Raw genomic sequence first — 27,417 nt, 5'->3', positions numbered from 1 at the left:
TTATCATTTACAGGAAGGTTTTATTGGTCCTGGTGCATTTGGTCACCCCCACCCCCACTCATCTGCTGATGGCCAGTAAAAGCTATAGGAAGTCTCGTCAATGAAATTAGTAATCTGTGGGGACAGAGATGCAATTAATGCCTGTCATTCTAGATTTGTGATCATTGGAATGTGCTTTTTATGACCACTGAAAATATAAGCTTGACTTAATAAAACGTAGTTGTTTCTATTGTTATAAGTATTTTGAAATTCTGAACACAAAAAATATTCTTTGGTAGCCAAATGATTTTAATGTTAATTAAGTATTGCTTTTAAGAATAACCATCAGCATATGGTAAATGACAACATATTTTAACTGGCTTCTGCTATCCTTGACCTGCTAAAATGGCACAGTTTTCATTTTAGAGATTTACAGAAATAGGAAATAGATGAGGGGCTTCCTGTCCCAATATGTACCAGTTGCAAGTTGAGGGATTAGAATCAGGATGCTTGAAATTAAGAGTAAGATGTAGCACTTTGTGATCCGTAATAATCATGTCAGCTCATGCTTAAATGTGAGCATTGTTGAGTTTAGTGCAAACCACTAGTATCACTGATATTATTGTTTAATCCCCTTTCTAAAATCATAGAACCCCTAGGAGGGTGGGACAATATTAAAGTAGAGGAAAAAGAGGTACACATTTTTAGGTGTAAAATCAAGTACAAGTATATATTGTACAACACGGGATATAGCTGATATTTTATAAGTGGAGCATATAACATTTACAAATTTTGAACCACTATATTGTACACCTGTAACTTATACAATATTGCACATGAACTATACTTCAATTTTAAAAAAGAACAAAAAAATGTTAGTGTACTTCGATAAGTTCAGTGTCAGAAATTTACAGCCTCTGTTTGTGCCATCAGCAAATAACTGTGGAGAGTAAAGGGAACCTCAGTAAAGAAGTATGAAAATTATGAGAAATGTAAATTTCACTGTCCGTAAGTAAAGTTTTATTTTATTGTAACACAAAAATAAAATAAAACCATAGAACCTCAAAGTTGGAAGCAATCTTGAGTTTGAGTGAGTCCCACTGGCAAACAATTGTCAACTAGTCTGCTCTTTTTTGTTACAAAAAATGACCAGCCTACGTCTATTCTATCTTTGATTAGCTCTACAGGTGTTTTTGTATATTCAGCTGAGAATTAGTGTTCCTGTAGCTTCCATTAATTGAACCCAGTTTCTACCACTTAAATATGTAATCATTTCATATATTCAACTTTGATCACCACTAGTAATAAACATGGAGAAGGAAATGGCAACCCACTCCAGTATTCTTGCCTGGAGAATCCCATGGACAGAGGAGCCTGGCGGGCTACAGTCCATGGGGTCGCAGGAGTCGGATACGACTTAGCTACTAATCCACCACCAGCAGCAGCAATAAACATCTACCTGAAGATAATTTCATCTACCTTCTGCATATGGCAAAACTTGAGCCTCTTAACCAAACAGACCTCTGTCCTGTGAAGCAGTTCCGTTTATCCAGTGTTCTTTCTACTCTTTTCTGTCTGAAGACTGTTTCTGGTTATGACTGCATCCATGGCATGCATAGTAAAGTTTGTGAAGTCAAGATGTGATGACTGAGGCATTTCACCTCCACTTCTGGGCTTCCGTTCCAGGGAACCTTGGTAGCTCTGTTTGGAGCATACAGTTTGAAAAGTTGTCTTGGCCCGTCTTCATCTTCTTCCCCCTGACTCTCAGCACAGGGTTATTCTCTATTCTGTGGTCCTTGAGCTGTGGGCATAACAGTTCTTTTGCAAACTCAACCTAATTTGTGAGCTCCAGATGGGCTTTCATGTCCGCATAGTGAGCTCTGTAAATGTGGAATATTGTTGACGCTAAGAATTTGTGCATGACCCGTCCTTGGACTGCTCAGAACCCGGCAGCAAGCGTTTCCATTGACAGCATGATGAAACCCGAAGTTACAACTGCCTTGGGACTTGAATCCTGAGACCTTGAAAACACAAAGAAAGGCGCAACCCAGGCTGTGTGGAGGGTGCAGGAGGGGTAGATTTTGTCAACTTGGAGTGAGTTTTAATTTGAAAGCTTCCACTTGCTTTGGTTCAGTCACAACAAAAATGAAGCGACAGTCCCTCAGGTATGGCCACAATATAATGGGATAGTCCTAACTTCTGTGCCAGTTTGATAAACCAGGTTCAGGAATAAATGAGAAAAGCCTCATGGTTCATTCTTATGACTCTGTGTGTGTGTGTGTGAGAGACTGTACATTTTCTTAGCAAAGGAAACACTTAAAATGTCATGTACTTTTTATTAGTTGCCTGATAAATTATGGGACACCTGATAAATTTGAATTTCTCATCATCAAGGCATAATTTAACTATGTTCCAGATATTTCATGGTGCATACTTAAACTAAAAAACATCCATTATGTATAGGAAATTCAAATGGCATTGGGTATCCTGCATTTTTATTTGCTGAATCCTCCAGCTATCTTGCTTTCAGGTGGGGCATGACGGCTAGGGAATCTTGATCCAAGAAGGGGCCTGTAATTCTAGTCCTAGAGCTAGAAACTGAGCCCTGCTCAGTTTGAGAGATTATCTTTTAAGAAACAAGGACTCTTGATTATTAAATGGAGGAAGAAGTCTCATGCCTTCTTGTGTAACCCACACGGCTGGGAGGCTGGGGCCAAACAGAGGAGCCAGCATTTAAGATTTTTCCTTTCCTGAGGGCTGTGGCTGAATCAGACAGATGGTTTTACAAAGCAGTTGGGAGCAGAAGGAGCCAGAAGACCAGGAAGAATGAGAGGAGAGTCTGATCCAAGCCAGGAATACCAAGTTTATCATTAAAGACAAAAGGTTTAGTCCTAGGCTGTAAATTAGAGAAAAGAAAAGAAAGAATGAGATTCCTTCAGGAACCCAAACACATAGGAATGGGTAGTGAGCAGCACTGGAGAAGACAGTGGCGCCCCACTCCAGTACTCTTGCCTGGAAAATCCCGTGGACAGAGGAGCCTGGTGGGCTGCAGTCCATGGGGTCGCTAAAAGTCAGACATGACTGAGCAATTTCACTTTCCCTTTTCACTTTCATGCATTGGAGAAGGAAATGGCAACCCACTCCAGTGTTCTTGCCTGGAGGGATGGGGGAGCCTGGTGGGCTGCCGTCTCTGGAGTCGCACACAGTTGGACACAACTGAAGCAATTCATCAGCAGCAGCAGCAGTGAACAGCACAGCAGTAAACAGCACAGGGAAAGATTGCCTGAATGTAGACCACGGGACTGGAGGAGATACCCATGGATGAAAAGGATGTAAATTGAGTCAAGAGGAGTTGGCTTACAGAGAGTTGCTCTAGCAGAATGTGATAAACAGGACTCATAAAAATGATCCAGGGACTTCTCTGGTGGTCCAGTGGTTTAAGAACCTGCCTTCCAATGCAGGGAACATGAGTTTGATCCTTGGTCAGGGAAACTAAGATCCCACATGCCTTAGCACAATTAAACCCATGCACCACCAAAAGAAATACAGCAAATTTTAAAAAAATTATCCAAACCAATTTTATAGACACTTAGACTGGATTCACAGAGACTAAATCTGTCTCTGAAGACTGACTGAGCTCATAGCAGGGTCATGAGATGAAAAGTTTGTGATGGATGAGGGAGAAATCCATCTTGGGGGAAAACTTCACTGAAGATTTTCAAATGTTATAAGTTTATAAGTTAATCTGTTTATAAGTTGATCTCTGTTTATAAGTTGATCTTATGTTGGCATAGACGTATTTGAATGATTTTAGATCTTCACTGATTGATCTTTCTTCTCCCGGGACTTGTAAGAATCCTGAGTAGGCAAACAAGAAAAAAAAATGTACATATAGTTTTCTTATTTGATCTGAAGCATCATGTCGTATCCTACAGAGCAAGTCAAATGGAATCATGTTGGCCTTATGCCTGAGAAAAGACTTCGATGCATTGGATGGCCAGTATGCATTTTTTAAAGTTAAACTTGAAAATTAAAACCTTTAAAAGAGGCATTGCAAGTGTACATAAGTGTGTGTGTGATTTCCTGAGATTATAGAATTATAAAATAATAAATTTAAGGAAAAGATAACCAGCATTTTCTCTTAGGAATTTTAGCCTTTAATTATGACAAACAATGTGTGATCCTCAAAAAGATTTTTAAAATTCCTCTGTAGTAGTGCTAAACTGAAGACCTGAGGAGGGCTTGGAGATTTTCTTTTAGAATTTTAAATTTTTTCAAATCATGTTTCACCAAATATTAGTCTCACTTGTATAATTTGATTCAGTGGGTCATTAAAACTGATAGTCAAAATTAATCCTGTGGACTAGGATTTCAACAGAAAGAAGGCTTTAGAAATGAATCTTTTTTAATAGATAAGTGGTATTTATTATCAAAGTAAATATAGTTTCAATTATTCACTAAGTTTACAAAGTCCTATTGAGAAGGAAGTTTTTTGTTTCTTTTCTTCCAATGTTATCTAAATATTCTGGAAAAATTAAAAGCAATCCATATAAAGAGAAAACAATACATTTCAAGAAAAAGTGAATTTTGTGCCTGGATGCAATGCTTATTTATCACTTGATGAATGATACTTTGAATTCACTTAATTAAAGTAATTTATAGCCAAGTATAAGAAAGCTGAGCACCGAAGAATTGATGCTTTTAAACTGTGGTGTTGGAGAATACTCTTGAGAGTGCCTTGGACTGCAAGGAGATCCAACCAGTCCATCCTGAAGGAGATCAGTCCTGGGTGTTCATTGGAAGGACTGATGTTGAAGCTGAAACTCCAATACTTTGACCACCTCATGCAAAGAGTTGACTCATTGGAAAAGACTCTGATGCTGGGAAAGATTGAGGGCAGGAGGAGAAGGGGACAACAGAGGATGAGATGGCTGTATGGCATCACCGACACAATGGACATGGGTTTGAGTGAACTCCGGGAGTTGGTGATGGACAGGGAGGCCTGGCGTGCTGCAGTTCATGGGGTCGCAAAGAGTCGGACACGACTGAGCGACTGAACTGAACTGATAACTATTAGATACAGCAGACTTGCCATCTATTTCTATAAAATAAACATGCAGTGTTATATTTATTTTGATTAGCAGTAATAACAAAATATTACCTAAAATTAGTTGTAATAGTGTCCTAAGGTAAGAAAGTTGTACAAACTCAAGAGCTAGGTTCTCTTTCCAATCTTGCCATAATCTTGAGAGGAGGACAGTAGGCACAGAAGTCAGTAAGGCAAAATGCTTCCTTAGAATTGTTTTCAGAGAGATTCAGAACAGAAAGAGAAAATTAGGGACTGTTCCAAACTGGATGTGAAATAAAGTGTTACCTTTTGTCAGGTGATAACATTTCTCTTTCATGGCCAACAATATTTGAAATTACATGAGTGGATTTCCTGTACTGTATGTTAAGATAATTCAACTTCAATGTTTCTATTAAAAATATAGTGAAAAGTTTTAAGTACAGCCCCTTGTTTTTTGAAGCTGTGTGCTTCAAAACAATCACATAAGTAAAAATATGTCTAAGAAGTCTGTGGCCTTGTGTTTTGTTCATTTTAGAAGGAATGTGATTTTTGTTAAAGTTATCGCTGCAGCTGCCTTTTAGAAAATTGGGTTTCTGTATTAAATAAGGCTTGGTTGGTTAGTTAGCCACTAAGACGTGTCCAACTCTTTTGTGACCCCCCCCTGGATTGTAGCCCAGCAGGCTTCTCTGTCCACAGGATTTTCCAAGCAAGAACACTGGAGTGGATTGCCATTTCCTTCTCCAGGGATCTTCTTGACCCAGGGATCAAACTCACATCTTTTGCATTGGCAGGCAGATTCTTTACTACTGAGCCACCAGGGAAGCCCTAAGTAATGCCAGTCCCAACTTAAAAATAAGGATATATAGAATGCTGGCTAACTCTTTAATCGCTCTGAGACATCATTTTGCTTTCCAATAAGTAGGAGAAATAATACAGAACTTACAGGCTATTGGGAGAACTCTGTAAGGTCATTTTTCACTGGCCTCTTGAAGTCACTCAAGAATTATTTCCTTTCCTTCAATGTCTTGCTCAGAGATGATAAAAACTGTTACCCAAGCATCTATGTGTTAAAATGATATTTTCTTTGTTGTCTGTGAACATGCACGGATATATCCAGTTACTTTGTAGAGGAATCAGTTCTGCAAGACAGTTTTCAGCTATGAATTTTTATAATGGAAACCTCATTAACTGCAGTATGGTCCAGGGTGACATTTGGCACTTATATGGTTATTTTTTAAATAAAGTAATTTGCATGATTGCCTTTTCTTTTTATGGGGGGAGGGGACATAAGAATGTTGACTGTTCACTCCATCAAAGCTCCCCTTTCAGCCTTCAAAGCTTTTCTCAAGGACATTAAACACTCTTCCTAATTACTTTTTATTGATTTCTCGACATTTCTGCTTAACATTGACTGCTTATTTTTAGGAAACAAAGGATGCTAACCTAAAAATGTTAATGGTGCATTTGAAAGTACAAAATTCAATATTTTAGTCATGTCTTTTATGTGCTTATAGCTTGAAAAACTGTCTTACTGCAGAAATAAATATACAGTCTTTAACTGACTGAGCAAATCTATGATTTGCAATATTTCAAGTTTTTAATAAGTAAAGATAAGACTTGACAGTGTCAGCTGAGTAAAAAATTAGTGAAATAGCTACCATGTTACTAATAGAGAGTAAGTTGACAAAAATTAAGCAACTGCATTGTTCTTCAATTTTGCAGTCCTTTGTATTAGTGAACACTTTAATTATGTCCATCACTCTGATATATAGCCTTCATTTTGTTACGGATGAATATGTAAAGCAGTTTTGATTAGATGATCCTTACGTGAAATCTAACCAAAAGAAGGTGGTTTCATTTAGAGACTATTTAGAAAGTCCTTTTTTTTTTTTTTTTTTTTAATAGTTACGCATTTCAACTAGTTGGTAGTCAGGATTTGCCTTTTTTTTAAGATTGTTTTGATATGGACCATTTTAAAAATCTTTACTGAACTTGTTACAATATTTCTTCTGTTTTATATTTTGTTGTTTTGGTTTTTTTGGCCTTGAGGCATTTGGGATCTTAATTCCTTGACCAGAGACCAAATCCATACCCTCTGCATTGGAAGGCAAAGTCTTAACCACTGGACCACCAGGGAAGTCCCAGCATTTGACTTTCAATTAAGAGTGCTACTATAGGACCCATTTTTAAAACCTTCTTATGGGTAATTTAGATGTTATATGAAAATGAAGTTAGCGAAAAATTACAGGTCAACAAAATGAGCCTAATTTCAAATGTCACTGGAGATGATTTTCATTTTATATAACTTATGTGCATCTCTTATAGATACACTTTTGTTTTTCTTTTCTCCCTATCTCTTTGCTGAATTCAATCAACTTTTAAAGGATCTAGTGGTATTAAATTGCACTGAGGTCAATCAGATATCATATGCAAATATTAAATATTGCTCAAGCATCATAACTAAATTTCGTATTTCATTTGGAATAGTTCCTGATGCCATAATTCTCCAGTGATGTCTATAAATCTGTGTGTTTATGTTTGTACGTGCATTTGTAATATGTACCTGCATAATTTTCTCTTACTTTAGCTTCAGAAAGAAATAAATGAGGTGGGTTTTTCTAACTTGGAGGTTATTAATAAATGAAAGTTAAACTATTTTCCAAAAAAAGAACTTTAAAAAGAAAAATAAGGGTAATTTGAATGAAAGTTAGATAAGACCCATTATAACACTGTCACATCAGATGATCATATCACCAAATTCCCTTTTAGATGATATATATAGTGGGAATTGCCTTTAAAGAGTCTGGGAGCCTTATTCAGAAAGATAACCAAGCATATTTGTTATTATCATTTTATATATATATATATATATATATATACTTTATGAAAAAAGAGTTGGAAGTAGAGAATGAAAATTAAGTAGAATGAATTTTAGTAAAAAATGTAGAAGCAGAGAATGAAAGAAGCCTGATGGAGAATTTAGCATTTGTTTCCTAGTTAGCTACAAAGCATGCCCATTCTTCAACTTTTGAATAATTTTAAGGTACTTGTCTCTTATTTTAATTTATGCCTGGGGACCTGGCAATGGTAACAGTTGCAAGTTCTATATTTGGGTTTGGTACAGATGCCTGTCAATCTCGCTGAAATGATAACTTCTCTCATCCAACTTCTAGCGTATCATTTTTACCTTATTAAGTCATCAGGTTTAGCTGAGCAATGAGGGTATGATCTCTTTGTTATTGGGATTATAAAATGCTCCTGGTGATTTTTCAGGGTACTTGTGACTAAGACTTCAGTGCTAGCCCTGGTATTTCTTGTCATCAGTTATGAGAGTGATGGATCCTATCTGTCTGGACCTCTGCTCCCTTGGTCATCTGATCTAAGAACAGTTGGAACTCTGTTCTGACCTCATTTAATGCCAAGTCACAGAATTTCTGATAAAACAGAGGAGACATTTCAATAAATCAGATGTATTTCATATCTCTAGAGTTAGGTCATTCATGACTTCTTTCACAGAGTTTCTCAAAGGGTCAGGAGTGTCATTTTAGAGCCTGGAGCGCTTGTCCCACAAGTAAGAAGACTCACATGATGCTGGGAAAGATTGAGGGCAGGAGGAGAAGGGGGCGACAGAGGATGAGATGGACATGACTCAGTGGACATGAGTTTGAGCAAGCTCTAGGAGATAGTCAAAGACAGAGAAGCCTGGCGTGGTGCCATCCATGGGCTTGCAAAGTTGGACACAACTTAGCAACTGAACAATGAAGAGCAATTCCTTGCTCAGTTCCCTTCTCTCTTTGACCTGTGCCTATGTCCTGGGGTTACCTTTCTCTAGAATGTGACTCCAGCAACATAGATCACATTGCCTGTTTAACAGACTCCATTTCATCACTTCAATTTCTGTAAGTTTTCTTATGGCCATGTTGCTATTATTTTGGTTCTGTGTAGGAAATTCCAACTTCATGTCAGGATTTGAAGCTAGACTTTACCATAAATTGCAGTTTTCCAGTCTCTCAGCCCAAGGAATATGGTACATTCAACAGGGAAAAAGAAACCAAGGAAACCAACCACACTTCACTTCAGCATCAAAAATCCTTCCAGTTGCAATAAATCCTCCTGTGACTAAGTTTATTCCCTGAAGGATGCTACATCCTTCTTTATATCACAGAACTGGCCTCCCAGACCTTCCTAATTGAACTGAACTTCAGATTCACTTTTAGGGCCCAAGAAGTGCTAAGTTTTCCCAGAACCAACAACATCCTTCTTGTTTTCTCTTTCTCTTCCCTCCACCATCGGATTACATTTTTATGAGCTTTCTCTCTAGCATTCATAGGTAAGACTTTTTTCTAATTTTAAAAATATGTGTGGCCAGGATTTTCTGTGGAAATTACTTTGGATATGCCAATGTCTAGTTCTGACTTTAGAAGAAATATTTTGACACTATGCATTCGCTTACAATTTCCATCTGTTCCTCCATGTGTTCTGCTTGTTCACCTTTGAGTGACTAAAATTTGTTACTTACAACTGAAATAATTCACAGATGAAATGGCCTTCAAATCCTGAAAACAAACAAACAGACAAAAAATGAAAACAGACAGAATCACTAGGTGGCTGTTTGAAGGACTGCATTGGGCAAAGGATTAACATTGAATTTGAAATACTTTAAAGAATAATCAGATATTTTACCGTATTGGTAAATAATGAATTAGTTTTTATTCAGTCTGCTGAAAATCGTATTTGACTTTATGATGAGAAAATGTCAGCTAATTAGACTAAAAACAAAACAAGAAGTCTAGAAAACAAAAATGGGGGGAAATCGGGATATCTTGGGCACTTTATAAGCTCTAGGCAAAGAGCTTTGATTCTAGGATTGATGAGATTGTATTAAAGACAAAATAGCCACCGTCCTTATTTACAAATGAATTCTTCAGGTTCTGTCACTTTTTTCTACCAAAAAAAAGAAAATCTAAAGATAGAAAGCAGCTTTAAGTCTATGGGTAACAGAGTACAGTTTGATTTTCTAAGGAAGGAAAACCATAGTCACAAGCAAACACACACACACACACACAGTGCTCTGGCAAGTGGGGAATTAACTTCCCAAGCATGGACCTCAGGCCTTGTCTAGTGACTGTGATAGATCCATGCAGCCATTTGACAGGTTGTGATAACCTTTTAATGGAAAACAGTGTGAAGGAGCGGTGAAGGATTACTGAGTTCTAACAACATCTGTCTGGTAATTAAGATCCTTTTCTCATTATCACCATGTAATTCCAGGAACTTGTGTGCATCTGTAGAATAATGACTCACTTCTGTGAGTTCTTTATACTCTGAGAAAAATGAAAGCACTTAAGTTTTGGGTATAGAACATGAGGCATTAAGGTACAGGGAGAAGTGAGTTCCTCAACAGAAAAGATCACCCATCTGGAACAGATGTCTATGAAGATATTTACATCCCTGGGATTAAGTATCGAACACATTAGCAAGGTATGTAATCACACACAAAAAAAACTTTCTTTTAACAAAAGCGCTCTATATTTCAGTATTATTATTAAGTAAGGGATCCTTAAGGGACATGAATCAAACAGGTCTTTTGAAAGAATAGGGTTCAAGCTCTGGTTTTTTCTTATTAACAAGATTGCCTTTGTCTCGGATGGCTGTTTCCACTAAGAAATATAACTAGAACTTGCCTATGGTCTGTGAACTTTCCCTTAGTGGAGCTCAGAATCATGACTAACACTGGCTGAATTTCCCCATTACGGTAGTCACTGGATTCAGTCATAACTGAACTGGCGAGTTAACTGGCGAGTTCTCACTAGGTATTTGGAATTGCTTATCTGAGCGCAGATTCCTACTGAGACTTACCATTTGGTTCTGCAAAGTGTTTGACTTCTTTAAAGACTTTCCTAGATTTCCCTGACAGTTCAGTGGTTAAGATTCTGTGCGTGCAAGGGGTATAGGTTCAATTCCCTGTCAGGCAACTTAAGATCCCACACGCTGCACAGCAAGTGCTAAATAAACAAATAGCCTAGCATCATATGATATTAAAAAAAAACAAAAATCCTTGTTCATAAGTGACAAATTTTAACTGAAGACGTTTGGTGCCTCTCCAGAAACTGCATGGGAACAGGAGGAATTAAACTGGCAAAGTGGACTGGACATAGGCTAGGGTTGGGCTGAGTTCTGCCTGCTTGGATGTTTTGGGGTGGCTTTGCAGAGCCATGATTCCCTCACAGCTAAGGGGCTACACAGCCCTGATTTCCTGCTGTATGCTCTTTTCTTCATCACTGTTTAGGTATGGAGCCCTCAGTGAGGAATGGAAAGAGCAAAGATCTGTATTAAATACAGACTTGCCGTGTCTACAGTTTATATTTGAAAGGTGGGAAGACCATAGTGTTTTATTGTCCAGCTAGATATATCACCTCCAGGAAAAAGAAAACATGGGAAGGGAAATGGGAGGGAGGTTCAAAAGGGAAGGGATACATGTATACCCATGGCTGATTCATGTTGAGATTTGACAGAAAACAACAAAATTCTGTAAAGCAATTATCCTTCAATTAAAAAATTAATTTAAAAAAAGAAATGTGAAAAAAACAATAAATTATAACCAAGACCCTACATGTGAACCTTCTTAATATTCCCTGTTTCTTCCAGAGCAGGGAAACAGCCAGACAGCTTCGATAAAATCCCTGACCTCTCCTCTACCTTTCTTTACAACGTGTTTCAAGGTGCCCTTGTTTGGTTTAGCTGTAAGCGGAATGATGATTTCCATCGAGTTTTTCCAACAAGCAAATGATGTCAGTATATAAAACAGTTCGACCAGATGATGAGAGTAGGACACTGAACACATGGCTCCAGGTTTTGTTTTTTAATATATTGTGTACTTTGGAAAATGAGTTCGAAGCATGCACCTGTCTGTTTCCTTTTCATTGAACAACAAGGTTTAATGGCAGCAGTAGGAAAACAGGTGTCTGTTCAGCTTGAGCGTGAAGGCCTAGAAATTGAAAAACAAAATAGAACAAAAATCTCAAGTCTTGAAGGAAAGCTTCTTTAGGCATAATGTAGTGGAGGTCAATTTATCATTTCGGCCCAGTTCCTACAAAGGCACGGGATTTGCCTGTCGTATTTCCCAACCCCACCTCTAACCTAAAAAGAATATGTTCTTTAGAAAAACAAGACCTCGGGTGAACTAAGTATTATAAGACCAGCTAGTCCTCTGGGCAGCAGGGCAAAGTGTTCTCTGGAGGTGAAACATTTAAAGTTATGTGTGTTTCTCAAATGACCCTGTTTTATGAAACAGAAGCAGAATGACGGACATACAGAGCAGAGTGGTGGTTGCCGAGGGGGACGGGCTTAGGAAGGGATGGAGTGGGAAGTTGGGGTTAGCAGATGTAAGCTTTTATTTATAGAATTGATAAACACCAGGGTCCTCCTGTACAGCACAGAGAACTATATTCAGTATTCCATGATAATCCATAATGGAAAAGGATATTTAAAAAGAGTGTACATGCGTATAACTGAATCCCTTTGCTACACAGCAGAAATTAACACAACATTGCAAATCAACTATTTGTTGTTGTTGATGATGGTGTCTTGTTGCTAATTCACGTCTGACTCTTTTGCAACCCCATGGACTGTAGCCCACCAGGCTTCTGTGTCCATGGGATTTCCCAGGCAAGAATATTGGAGTGGGTTGCCATTTCCTTTTCTCGTCAACTATACTTCCATAAAAAAACAAAATTGGAGAAAAAATAAAGTTGTGTGTTTGAAACTTTGTTTTCTGGCCATAGCGATATTGAAAAAAGATTTCTGTGTGTTATTTGGTGACCTAGAATTTGTGCTAAGACCCTAAAAACCGCAGAAATACATTTCATGGACACATCGTCCTACAGGAAGGGATGTTTTGTTATTCTGGTCACGAACCTGGGAACAGGGAACTCTTGGGAGTTCTGGGAAAATCTGTTCCTTGAAATTAACCAAATGCAAGACAGCAAGATTCCTACCATTGAACGTGCTTTTACTGCTTCATTACTTTATACGCAACAACCTTTGGCCTCAGTGTGGAAAATACTGAGCTTATGGAACTGGAGTCTGGCTCTTTATGTCTACAGTCATCACACAGACACAGAATTGCTGTAATTTGGCTAAATGGCGTGTAGCGATGGACAGTCTAGGGGTTTAGAGCTGCCAAGGTGCCATTTGAAGGGATAGTCTTCAGGTCTGTTGTGTTAGAGATCCAGTGATAAAGAGGTCTGACTCCAACCTGAAACCCTTGAAAGATGATGTCTGTGTTGTCTGGACCTTGTTTTTTACCTATACTTTTATAGAGACTCCTTTATGCAAAACACTGAACATGTAGATTACTTAAAATGATTTGTCGGGAGTCATTTCCTGTCAAGGACATGCTTTCATAAATCCTAAGACTATCACTACCTACACATCTGTGTACTTAGAATTTTGGGCGAGCTAGAATATTGTCTGCTTGAAACAGGTTCCTTGATATCAAGAGACGTGTGGTAGTTACATTAAGAAAGCATCAGTCATGTAGTTTTGGCTGCAAGACTTGACATTTTAATTTTTACCAATGAGGGTTGAGTATTCAGAATGGGCTTCAGTCCCTCTGTCTAATAATATCATGAGTAGTTCCTAGATTGTGTGAAGAGTAATGAGAAAATGTGTGTTTAGGCTGTTTGAATGCTTTAGAAAGAGGTGCAGTGCAAGGTGTGAAATACAAACTTCATATTTAGTTCTTCTTTAATTTTAATGGATATGCATACAAAGTAGTGTTAATTCTTCAATATGGCACCAGTTCCTCTTCCATCATTTCTGTGCTAGTTTGAGCAGTCTTCCTCTCTCATTTAGGCCTTCATATCAGCTTCTTCACTGATCTCCTGGTCTCCATTTTTCTCCCCTTCCAAACACTATAGAACAGACCATTAATTTTATTAATTATGGCCCTAAGCAAAAGCCCGACTCCCTCCATGACCTACAGATTAAACATTAATTCCAGCCAGGGCTTCTTTAATACGGATGTATTATTATTTTATAGCCTCATTAACTTCACCTCCCTGTTTACAATCCATCTCCCAAACTGAACTACTGCTTTTCATTGAATGTGAGATTTATTTTTCTACATCCACAAATTCATTTGCTTTTCCCTTTAATAGAATGCCTTCTTCTACCCAAAGTACAGATGCAATTCCCCTTCTATACTACCCTTTCAAAGTGTCTCCCATTCTGTATATTTATTGTTAGGATCACACCTGCCTGACCTAATTGATTGATATTTACTCTTGCTGTTGTGAATATAATTCTTTTATTTTATTAGATTTTCTTGCTAGTTAATATAGGTATCCCACCATTTCTTCATCAGTTACTAAGTCGTGTTCCACTCTTTTTAACCCCTTGGACTGTGGCTCTCCAGTCTCCTCTGTTCTCTGCTATCTCCCAGAGTTTGCTCAAATTTGATAAAGAATCCGCCTGCAATGCAGGAGACCACGGTTCAACTCCTGGGTCAGGAAGATCTGCTGGAGAAGGGATAGGCTACCCATTCCAGGATTTTTGGGCTTCCCTCGTGGTTCAGCTGGTAAAGAATTCACCTGCAGTGCGGAAGACCTGGGTTCAACCCCTGGGTTGGGAAGATCCCCTGGAGCAGGGAAAGGCTACCCACTCCAGTATTCTGGCCTGGAGAATTCCATGGACTGTATAGTCCGTGGGGTCACAAAGAGTTGGACACGACTGAGCGACTTTCACATGTCCATTGAGTTGGTGATGCCATCCAACCATCTTATCCTCTGTCACCCACTTCTCCACCTGGCCATCAGTCTTTCCCAGCATCAGCGTCTTTTCCAGTGAGTCAGCTCTTCTCATCAGGTGGCCAAAGTATCAGGGCTTCAGTTTCAGCAGCAATCCTTTTAATGAATATTCAGGGTTGATTTCCTTTAAGATTGACTGTTTTGATCTCCTTGCAGTACAAGAGACTCTCAGGAGTCTTCTCCAGAGAAGGAAGTGGCAACCGACTCCATGGATAGTATCCAATTATGTCATTTTCCAATAATGATTATTTCATCTTTCCTACAGTCATAACACAATTTGTTATTCCTGCCTTGTTGCATTGGCTAGAACTTTCAAAGCAGTAGTCAGCATTCTTGGCTTAGTCTTAATAGTAAGGAAACCACCTTCCCAAGAGTTTCACAGTTAAGTATGACTTGGGTTGGTGGCCAGAAGTCAATATTTTTAGGTAATATAGAGTATCTTTCTAATTCCAGCTTATAAAGACATCTTTTCACTGAAATTTATATTTTCCATTTTTAACTTTTAAACATTAGTAAGCATACATTTAGACATGTACCTATAGAAAAACATGCATACTGAACATATGAAAGTGCAGAGAATAATGCAACAAATTTCTATGCAGCCATTATCCACTTCATCAGTGATCAGTTTTGTTTTGTCCGGATTTCACTCACTTTCCTTCTGAAGTAAATCACAGACATCTTATTATTCAGTGTAGAGATATTACAGCATGTATCTCTGAAAGATAAGGACTATTTTTAAACATAACCATAGTGCATTTGACACATATTCCAATTAAGGATAACCCTTTAGTAATATGTATTATCTAATCAATGATCAGATTGCCTCTTTTATCAGGATCTAAACATTCAGAAAACAAAGATCATGGCATCTGGTCCCATCACTTCATGGGAACTAGATGGAAAAACAGTGGAAACAGTGTCAGACTTTATTTTTTTGGGCTCCAAAATCACTGCAGATGCTGATTGCAGCCAGGAAATTAAAAGACGCTTACTACTTGGAAGGAAAGTTATGACCAACCTTGATAGTATATTAAAAAGCAGAGACATTACTTTGCCAACCAAGGTCCGTCTAGTCAAGGCAATGGTTTTTCCCGTGGTCATGTATGGATGTGAGAGTTGGACTGTGAAGAAAGCTGATCGCCGAAGAATCGCTGCTTTTGAACTGTGGTGTTGGAGAAGACTCTTGAGAGTCCCTTATACTGCAAGGAGATCCAACCAGTCCATTCTAAAGGAGATCAATCCTGGATGTTCATTGGAGGGACTGATGCTAAAGCTGAAACTGCAATACTTTGGCCACCTCATGCGACGAGTTGACTCACTGGAAAAGACTCTGATGCTGGGAAAGGTTGGGGGCGGGAGGAGAAGGGGACGACGGAGAATGAGATGGCTGGATGGCATCACCGACTCTGTGGACATGAGTTTGAGTTTACTCCGGGAGTTGGTGATGGACAGGGAGGCCTGGTGTGCTGTGATTCTTGGGGTCGCGGAGAGTCGGACACGACTGAGCGACTGAACTGAACTGAACTGAAATAAGTTTTACTCATTGTGATTGGTTTATGTATCTCTTTTTAATGTCTGTGTTTTAGGTTTTTCTTTTCTCTCACCCTTGGATCTGTATCTAGTTCTATTTGTCTTTGTCTTTTTATCTTCTTTTAATTTTTTTTTTAAAGAAATCAGGTTATGTGCCCTGTAGAGCCTGCATAGTTTGGGTTTTGACAATTGCATCCTGTGACATTCTTTATATGTTCCCCCCTGACCTGTGTTCTTCCTGTAAATTGGTAGCTGTATGTGGATGCTTGATTAAATTCAGGTTGATTTGGGGGATAAAAATACTTTATAGATACTTTTATAGAAATTGATTTTCAATCTCATCAGTGTTGATTATCTCTTGAAATGACCATATGAGTTTTATTTTTGATGTGCCATGATTTTTTTAATTTGATGAATAAGATAATGAATTTGCCTCACAGTTTCTGTCTTTTAACCTTTCATCTACTTTCATTTACTTAATGAATAAAATAACCTATGTCATTAAATGTCACGTGGTAATTTCAGCAGCTCCCTGAATAACTGAATCCTTGATGAAATTCCCTTTGTTTTGATGTGATTTGTTTGGTACTCCAAACTTTTGACCAGTCTGGAAAATGACAGTTTAACATTTTCTACAACGGCATGACCTTTTTCCAACCAAATTGATACTGGTAGAAAATGCAGAATACAGTAAAGAATGTGCCCCTTCTACATTTAGCCTGGCAAGATCTATAAATACATCAAATTAAGCCAGTCGAGTGTACTGCTAGGATTTGCTTTGTAGGCTATATGGATTTTACTGCTTTAGGTAAGGTATTGATAGGAAAAGAGTCAATGAACAGCTTGAAAGTTTGTTGACTTCTGGCTATGGAAATTTTATATGCAGATAAAACTGTCAGCAATTAATAGAAAATATACAGCAGAACTGTCTATCTCGAGTGGCTTCTTAGCTATGAAAAGATTATTGGCTTAAGGAAGAAAATGTAGCTTTCGTGTGACTCCACCCAGCCAGCAATCCACCATAGGAGACTCCTTTAGCCTGGAGGAGGCATGAGCCCTAGCTCGAGCTAGAAATAAACCCCATTCTTGCTTTGCATTGCTGCGAGTGTCTTATTCTACCAGTATGGGGGGACCGGACTCAGGGCATAACATTTGGGGGCTCGTCTGGGATCCCTCTGACTGGGGAGAACAACGCTCTCCCGGCAGAAGGGGTTCATCAGCCCAGAGGAAGGCTGATTACAGCACCGGTGCCAGGTCTGATCAGGGGCGAATTGATCGCCGTAGCCGATGTAAGGAGAAGGCAATGGCAAGCCACTCCAGTACTCTTGCCTGGAAAATCCCATGGATGGAGGAGCCTGATAGGCTGCAGTCCGTGGGGTTGCTAAGGGTCAGACACGACTAAGCGACTTCACTTTCGCTTTTCACTTTCACACATTGGAGAAGAAATGGCAACCCACTCCGGTGTTCTTGCCTGGAGAATCCCAGGGAGGGGGGAGCCTGGTGGGCTTCCGTCTATGGGGTCACACAGAGTTGGACACGACTGAAGTGACTTAGCAGCAGCAGCAGCAGCCGGCGTAAGGCCGAGGCCCAGCATTCATGCTGGAAGGCAGCTGGCTCTGCAGGAGAGAGGAGGTCTCTCCCGATCCGGAATCTGGTGGGTAGTGGACGCCCTTCGGTGCTCTTCACCACGGAAGAACGAAAGCAGATTCTATCGGAAGCTCGGAAACATGTCCCGGGTGTGGACGGGAGGCCCACCATGCAGCCAAACCTAATTGATGAGGGATTTCCATTGACCCGGCCCCAGTGGGACTTTGAGCACGCAGAAGGTCCCTTTCTTGTGGCTCAGAGGTTAAAGTGTCTGCCTGCAATGCGGGAGACCTGGGTTCAATACCTGGGTCAGGAAGATTCCCTGGAGAAGGAAACGGCAACCCACTCCAGTAGTCTTGCCTGGAGAATCCCATGGACCACGGAGGAGCCTGGTGGGCTACAGTCCACGGGGTCGCAGAGTCGGACACGACTGAGCGAGCTACTTACTTACTTAAGACATCCTACAAGGTGTTTATGCCATTAACTTGTTGCTCTAAGAAGTAGTTGACTAGAATGATCACCCTGTGATCATTGTGAGTGAAATGTGCTGTAGGAAAGAAAAAAAAAAAGCAGCATCTATTATTTGAAAAATAACCTTTCTTGACAAGTTTTATTTTTCTAAGGATAACACTATCTAATGACACCCAAGCATTTGCTCAGCAACTGCTGGCAACTTAGCATCTGTTTTCTGTTTAGCTACAAATGAGCTCAGGGTTACAACAAATATTAGAATTTTGTTTTACAAGCAGAAACCCCCATGGGTCAATTTTCATTCTGCTGAAGAAGGAAGAAATAATACTAGAGTCTTCCCAGAGAGCTTGTAAGGGAGGGAGGAATCTAACGGCAATGCTATGAACCGACTTCAGCCCCAATATACATATAAGAAAATAGAAAATAAGCGTGTCCTGATTCACTTCTGTTACCTTGGGCAGCCTGTACACTTTGTGAATTGCTTGAGCAATTTCATGAAAGGCTGCAGGACTATTCTTTTGACATGATTTGTATCCTCTTTTTCAATATGGGACTTTATATACTAAAGCTCAAGTCCATCACTTAACCAATTAACCTCCATCAGTCCTTGTCAGCTTATTCTTTGGACAGATGCTTACCTTCTGGGTAATCTACCAGTTTCTAAGTATTTCCAGCTTGGGACTTCCCTGGCAGTCCAAGGGTGACAACTTCACCTTCCAATGCGGGGAATGTGGGTTGCCTCAAGGCCAAAAAACCAAAATATAAAACAGAAGCTATATTGTAACAAAGTCAATAAAGACTTTAAACAATGGTCCCCATTTTAAAAAATGTTGAAAAACATTATTTCCAGTTTGTTAGTGAGTGCTGAGGTCCATGAAGTGAGATGCTCTAATTCTACTTTAGAAAGTTCTGGTTCCATTTATGGGCTCATGATGGTTCTTCCCTTAAGAAGAGGGAGGTGTTTCTATAGCAGAATTGAGGAGAGGAGAGGCATAGGAGATGGACTCTGGGAATACCCAGGTCAGGATGGGTTTCTTTGATCTTCTCATCACTTTTTTCCCCCAAGTTATCTATTTGCTATTCAGCAAAGGATTGAATTACTACTTGAAAAAAAAAAAAAGCCAACCCAGAGCTATGATGCTTCCGTGGTTCTGTCTGGCTCTGGATCTTTGTTTGGAGAACAAATGCCTTCCCCGCCCATCCGTTGGCATCTATAGGAACTGCATTAGGTGGTGTGGCTTTTCCTGCTCATCTTCTGAGCCAGAGCATCATTTTCAGGAACCACATAAGCATTTTTTCCTAGTAGAAGTTCAAAGTGCTGTGGTACATAATTGCTGAGGAGCTATATTCTAAGCAAAAATAATTTCAGATTCATTTTAAAAAACTGGGAGATCGAAGATCAAGGAAACATGCAGGTTTCTAAATATATATCCACGGAGAATATCACAGGTAAGGATTGGAAAAAAAAAAAACCCTGCAACTTTGCAGCGATTGACATTTTCATGTCAGAATATAAAAATTGTTAGTATTTGTATATGTTATTCAGGAAACTGCATGGAGTGGTTTAATTTCATCTTCTGCAAGTAAATTGTTAAGAATTGTCCTTAAAACTCCTAGTCAGGACTCATTCCCTCAGGGAAGACAGGATCTAGTGATCCTTCCTTGGGGTAAACACTATATACTCATACTAATTCCTGCTAATTGTCAAAGAAGAATAGACTGGTTTCTTATCAGCAGTTTGCTTTTGTGTAATAGCTGTGGTTTGTTGGTGCTATCTACTTCACTGATAAGGAAAACACCACTTAAAACAAGCAAGAAAGGGAACCATCCTTTCCAGCAGTATTTTCTTTTTAGGCTGTCTTTGAGCAGAAAAAGCCTGGTATTCTACAGGAAATACACTGTATGATTCTATGGGAAAATATTTAGTAATGAGCAGCCAACAATTACTCCTCAAAATTTTATTCTGCATGTTTACTAAAGTGTGCAGTAGTATGTGATTTCCAAAATGTTTAGTTACTGATACTCTGGCCCATATTCTATGGACATGTTGCTATTAATATTTTTAAATATTTTAAAGTTTTAAACTGTTCAGATAACACATAAGATTATAAATACATTGAATTTTTGTAACTTGGAAGCTCCGTCAGAAATGTTAGAGAATTACACCTGAAACTTACAATATATTGTAAATCATATTATTCAATAAAAAAAAGTTTTAAGAACTATTATAGAATTATGTGGATCTGGAAAGTTGAAAATAATTACATATTTGAGATAGTTTCTTTTTCTTCTAGCTCAATTGTTCTTCTGTTTTATTTTATAAGCAAAATGAATAGGTATAAATTATTGACAGTGATTTTGAAAAAGAATCATTTATTAATATTTACTTCATGTTTTGTAATCACCCAGTGGTTACCCCTCCAAATCAAACCATCTCTTCACATTTTGTAAAAGAATAATTTACCAAGAAACAACATTCGAGGCTGATTATATATAATTACAGAGTCCGTACAGAAATGTTTTTGCTTCTCTTTGTTCCACAGTTATGCCATTAGTAATGGAAACATGTCATCTCTTTGTGTGTAATTTTGCAGCTGGCAAAGCATTTTATCAAACTTTGCAGCAATGCTGTGATATCTCATTTTTGTAGCTGAGTACTCTGAGACAGGTAGCTGGGACCAGAGTCCTGCAGATAGTATTTGGCAAAATTGTGCCTTGCACCTGATTTTTCTCAGCTAACTCCGAGGTCCTCTCACTACCTTTTATCTATAAAGACCTCCTTTTAGGGAGAATTGTTTACAGCCTTACAAATTTCCACTGCAGTGACTTAGTTTCTGTTCTCTCTACGTGGTCATTAAAGAACTGTGGGTAAACGGAAGGACGGGAGAGAGAGAAGCAGGCAGGCTAGAACGGAGGGAGTCCTATTGCATGGCGCAGGACTTGGGGAGTCTTTAAAATGGTAATTTTGGTCTCCACATCATTGGTTAAGTCAGAGAACTGTCCAGACCTCCTCAAAATGGTCACTAGTCCTGACAGTCACTTGTCTATCCTGACAGACCAGGTTGAGAGTAAAACACTTGAAAGCAACTACTGTATTTGCACTTTCTTCCTTATAATTTTGAAATTGGTAACATCCCAGAGAAGGTGTGTTTGGGATAAAACGTCCATATAAATGCCAAACATAAAGGTAATGAAGTCATAGTAACATATTCCTAACTGCTGTTCAGTTAGCACTTACTTTTGTTGTAGTTTAGTCGCTAAGTCGTTTCTGACTCTACCCGCAGATTTTGACAAAGTAGTTACAAAGCAGAAGGAAGCAGAGTTTATTAAGGACTGAGTAAGTGAGATCTCTGTCGCCTACTTCTAAAAGCGATGAAGGTCACCTTTTAGATATCAAAAGCACATTCTCTTGGCAGAACTGTAACCTTTACCTCTTATAAATTCCTGCCAGCTGCATTAAAAAGAATGCTGTTTCTACAGTTTGGCTGAAGAACCTGGTTTGTCTATTTCATTAATTTCTGGCAGAATTACCAAACGGAAACTGACTGAGCAATATAGGATGTATAGGCCAAAAACAAAGGATATCACTGCAAAATTTCTAGATCTGCTTCGGGCTGACTGTGCACAGCGTCCAAGGAGAATGTAAGGAAGCCTGGCAAAAATCTGAAAGGTGCATGTATCACCATTTCCATCCCCGTTCTTCTGACAATTATAACTTGTTCCTGTGTTTGGCTGTTGGTTCAGAACAGTTGTACCCAAGTCAGTCCACACTTTGCGTCTCCTGGGAGTTAACTTGTGCTTTGTAATTCCATGATCATTGTTATTCTTTCTGCTGCTAAAAGATGTAAGCACGAAGTAGGATAGTCCCTGACCGCATGAAAGAGCTGCTACTTCATTTTCTCCAAGAGTTATTTTATTATCAACGATTCCTGTTCCTAGTGATCCTATTCCATGATCTAAGGACTTTTCAAATGATTGTGTCATAACTCAGGGTGTCATGCAAAGGATAATGCATGTCAAGAAGAATACTTTTAAAGGATTGGGGGTGGGGGGAAATGGATTATTTCAAGTTTTAACCCCATGTTTCTTAATGCTACTTAGTTGATAAAGCAAGATCAGAACGTCCAAGGAATAGGTGTGATGTATCTGTCTCTTCTGTCTATCACAGCTAATTTTCTTTGTTAGTTTGCAATGAATATGGAGTGTCTGCTTTGGTGGGGAAGGGAATGTTGGTTTTGGTGTTTTTAGTGAAAGCCTCAGCATTTGTTCTGGAAGAGCCTGCTGCAGTGTTTGCTGCCCAACTTGGATAAGGGGGAATTCTTAGCAGACTGGCAGGAGGGATTCAGGGACTGCTGCTGGGGTCTGCTGGAGGCTCAGAGTTCCTTTGCAGGAATGAGGGTAACAGAACTCTGTGGGCGGTCCCTTCAGGAGAAATACTCTACCCAATTTGTCATTCCATAGATCCCTGTCAGCAGTGAAAGCTCTTAAGCACAAAACCTTTAACACTGAAGACAAAAACCCACCTAATATTTTTTAAAGGCAGTTGCCATGGATGAAAATATTCATAGCACCTAAGTATATAGTTTTTCACATGAAGATACATGTCAAAATTCATGCTAAGTGATATATAGAAATTGTCTACTCAATGATTTTATAGGCCAAATGATGCAAATTATGTTCCCTTCTTCCTGAAAAAAAAAAAAATGGTAAAAGGGTAGCTGATAACAGAAGGTAAGAAAACCTCTCTTTACACTCCATGATTCTTTGATTAGGTTTATAGACCTGAGCTGGACATTTAGAAAGGCATTCTGAAAAGAACTTTTTGTTGGAATAATTTTAAAATGAACCCAATTTTTAATTACCATAGTAATGATTCAAGAAAAGCATGCCTCTTTGAAGTCTTCGGATTTCTATTAAACTTTACATCTGATTGATAGATACCAAAATTGATTCTTCCCTATTTGCTTCATTTTGACACCTGCTGTGGGCTTCCCTGGTGGCTCAGAGGTTAAAGCGTCTGCCTCCAACGTGGGAGACCTGGGTTCGATCCCTGGGTTGGGAAGATCCCCGGAGAAGGAAATGACAACTCACTCTAGTACTCTTGCCTGGAGAATCCCATGGACGGAGAAGCCTGGTGGGCTACAGTCCACGGGGTCGCAAAGAGTCGGACACGACTGAGCGACTTCACTCCACTTCATTATTCATCCGATGCCAGTTTAGCACCAATTCCTTGACCTTGTTGTTGTTAAGTCGCTAAGTTGTGTCTGACTCTGTGATCCCATGGACTACAGCACACCAGGCTTCCCTATCCTTGTCTATCTCCCGCTCAAACTCGTGCCCACTGAATCAGTGATTATTCACTAGATTAATCGGTGATTATTCACTAGATTATTGATAATCTCTGTAAGAGTCCTGTAAGAGTCCCCTGTTTTCTGAATGGGAAAATTGATCATCTGGGTGGTTCAGTAACTTAGTCTTGAACTAGTAGGAGATAGTATTTGTCTCCAAAGTGCAAATTATTTTGACTGTCCTTTGCTCTTCCTCCTAAAAGCCATTGGTGAGAACCATGAAATGGTCCCAAACATGCCTTAGACAGAAGAATAAGAGACCAGAAAGACATTAAATCATTCAGAAAGTAAATAACCAGATGCTAAGTATTTTGATCAGGTAGAGTAACAATCTGGAGAAGTCCATGGGGTCACTGAGAGTCGTACACGACTGAGCGACTTCATTTTCACATTTCACTTTCATGCATTGGAGAAGGAAATGGCAACCCACTCCAGTATTCTTGCCTGGAAAATCCCAGGGACGGGGCTGCCATCTCTGGGGTCGCACAGTCGGACACGACTGAAGCGACTTAGCAGCAGCAGCAGAGTAACAATCAAGCAGAATTAGAGGAGCAATTAGGTTAAATGTCGAAGCACACTGCACTGATGAAGGAAATGAAAAAGAAAGGCCGGAGAAAGTGGAAAAACACATGAAAGTTCAAATTTAAGTAACCAACGGGATCTGAATTCCAGCTGCAAACACTAAAATAGAAATTAATAAGGAGGACAACGGGTTAAAAGTCACTAAGAATGTGTCAGATAATATTTCATTTCAAAATGAAATAATGTTATCAATTAGTTGCCATTTAAAATTGATACCTAAATTCAGTTACACTGATATGAGTTTATAGCACTCTTTTTGAGCCTTCCTGGAATTTTTTTCTTTTTTTTTTTCTTAGCTTCTTATTTTGTATTAAGGTATGGCCAATTAACAATGTTGTGATAGTTTCAGGTGACCAGTGAAGGGACTCAGCCATACATGGAAAATGTACTTTTCTTAGTAGATCTTCTCTTTTCCACTTCTTTAGAAGATAAAGTATTGGTTATAAGAAATGTTTGTTTCCTATTTAATTGTAATTAAATTAACTATAATTACCCTTTTATAATTTTATTTACACGTAGAAAGTACTTAATGTCTTTAAGTCTTAATGCTGTTGCTTATTAAGCCAGAAAGTTTAGTGGAGTACATCTTCTCTTGTATGAGCTCTTCCCTTTAAGAGCATTTAAAGGCTGCTCAGAAGAGGGAAAGATGGGTGTAAAACTTTCCCTTGTTTATCTTTTATCCAGCCACATCCACATCTACAGCTGGAACAAGCCATCTTGTCAAGTGTGCAGAAAAGGAGAAAACTTTCTGTGTGAATGGAGGCGAGTGCTTCATGGTGAAAGACCTTTCAAATCCCTCAAGATACTTGTGCAAGTAAGAAAAGAAATCCTCTGTGTGACTTCTGTCCATGACCGCTTCTTTCAGATGATTCCGTGTCTCATGATGTATTGTTGCTGCCTTTTCCAGTTTCGTTGCATCCTTTGAATAATGCTGTTTTATTTGTAGAGTGTTGTGAAAAGGTCACACCATTTATCTACTCTGTTATACCCAGAATGGTTTTTTGCTTTTTTCCATGTGGGTGTTGGTTGTTTTTTTGTTTGTTCGTTTGCCTTCATATTTATAAAGTTGCTTTCCTTGTGGTTTCCCTCCTTGTTACTTAAGAGAGATGTGCAAATATCATAGATGCCTAGAACTTTGGATACCTGCATCTCCATCCAATGTATGATTAAAGCTGTAAGATAATGTTCCTTTTTACCCTGCTGTCACCTGTGAAGCAAATAGGACAACTAAAAGAAGCAGAAGGGCAGGCAATTATTTGCTGACCGATCTGTTAAACTTGGCATTAGCTTTATAGCTCCTTTTTAAAAATGGAGTTTAAGTTGATCTCACTAACAAAAACCAGCAATGTGTATTAGTTTGGAAATGCACTTAGTGTGTGTAGCATCATTGCGTGTAGAAGGCAGAGTGTTTTTTCCATGCACTGTAGTTATTTATAGATATATTTAAAATGGTGCTCTCTCCAATGACCCAAAGGAGTTGATGAACCGTTAAGAAGTATCACAGTTATTCTGTCTCAACAGACAAAATTAAACAAAGATGTTGTCAGGACATTAAATATTAAAACCCTGCAGTGAAAATTAGTAGATCTCATTAAAAGCACGTTTATGGTGCAATGCATTTTTAGTTTATGGTTGATATATAGGGTCTGTGTGGTCCATGGACTCAAATAATTTGACATGTTAAAAGATATTTAATGTCTCATTGAAATGATTAAAAATACATGTTTATTTTGTCATTAACTAAGAGCTGTATCTTTCATAGATATAGAGAATAATTATAAGCCAAGATAAAATTAATAGGTAAGAGTCTTTTCAAAACTTTGAAGCAAGATAAAAACTGAAAGCATATATATATAAAATAATTTCTTTCAGGTCTGAATGATTTTATGACTGTCAAATGTTTATTTTTTTAATTTTTTATTTTATATTGTGATTTAGCCAATTAGCAGTGTTGTGACAGCTTCAGGTAGATGGCAAAAGGACTCAGTCGTACAGGTACATGTATCCATTCTCCTTCAAACTCCCCTCCCATCGAGTCTGCAGCATAACTCCGAACAGTTTCCTATGCCAACATGTTTATTGTTTGAAAATTAAAGAGTCACATTTTTTGTCACCAGCATATCAAATCTGTGTACCTATAGTGGAGAATTAAAATGGGTCAGTTTTAGCCTTTGATTCTGCTAGTTTGCTGTGAATATATCCCAAACATTCCTCCCTCCCTGAATTTTTCATTGTGAGTGGAAATGAATAAAGTCTGTCATTTCCTATAAGATTTTCTCTGATCAAAATAGAAAATATTAGAAGCCGAGAATTATAACCTGTAGAATGAGGTACATTTACTATCTGGGTATATCCTGCTAGTCTGTCCTAGTCTTAGACATTCAATCTAGTTATGTTTCAGTAAATCTCCTTGGAAGAAAACCTTTAAATTACAGTTCCTTAGGTGCTTCTCCTTTTTAAACAATCGTACCCAGATTATTTAAATCTGTGCCTCCTTTTTTTTTTTACTTCTTTAAAAAAGCATCTGAGAACCACTCGATTTTAATTATAATAATGAAACATGATCTTTTTCATCCTAGCCTTTGCAAAAAGATTTGCAAGCTGAGTCAGTACATATGATAGTTTCTGAATACCTCTTAGGAACCAGTGCAGTTATTCCCCACCTATTAATTTCAGCTATTCTGTGGCCCTCCCACGATCTATACAAAACATGCCATCACCTAAGTGCTGTTCATTGGTTCCATTTTGGTATTGTGCCAACAGCTGTGATTTATTTTTTTCACCCACACAGCTTTTCACTAAACATTATGCCCAATCTAGAAAGAAATACTTGTTTTATATTTTTCTGATCTTAATGTGAAATGTTTTGTATTCCTCTAATAGTTATTAAAGCAGCAAGCCACGAATAAACATTGTGTCCCCCAACTGAATCCTGTACCGATTCTCAGAAAATTTGCACTATGATTTTCTCATATCTTTTTTTTTTTTGGTAATTATAATGTTTCAGAAAAGTGTTAAAGATTATCATGAGCTCTTGTTG

The 27,417-nt window shown here is 38.6% G+C and overlaps 1 protein-coding gene across 9 annotated transcripts in view; it reads left to right on the top strand.

Annotated features, from left to right (window-relative positions):
- The window catches only part of LOC129549383 (pro-neuregulin-1, membrane-bound isoform), a 245,493-nt gene that overhangs the window by 178,907 nt on the left and 39,169 nt on the right, over positions 1-27,417 (top strand). For 7 of the 9 annotated variants that reach the window (XM_088832702.1, XM_088832701.1, XM_088832699.1 and 4 more), the window contains one exon: positions 25,062-25,191. In XM_088832702.1, coding sequence (XP_088688828.1) covers positions 25,062-25,191 — 130 coding nt within the window. Of the gene's footprint in view, positions 1-25,061; positions 25,192-27,417 lie in introns of those variants that run through there. The other 2 variants (XM_088832706.1, XM_088832705.1) reach the window with 1 other exon arrangement.

This window comes from Moschus berezovskii, chromosome 26 (assembly GCF_049115385.1).
Source record: "Moschus berezovskii isolate FMDL1 chromosome 26, NW_MosBer_1.0, whole genome shotgun sequence".
NCBI classification, from domain to species: domain Eukaryota; kingdom Metazoa; phylum Chordata; class Mammalia; order Artiodactyla; family Moschidae; genus Moschus; species Moschus berezovskii.
Note: the sequence above shows the minus strand (reverse complement) of the source record. Positions and strands in the feature narration are given on the sequence as shown.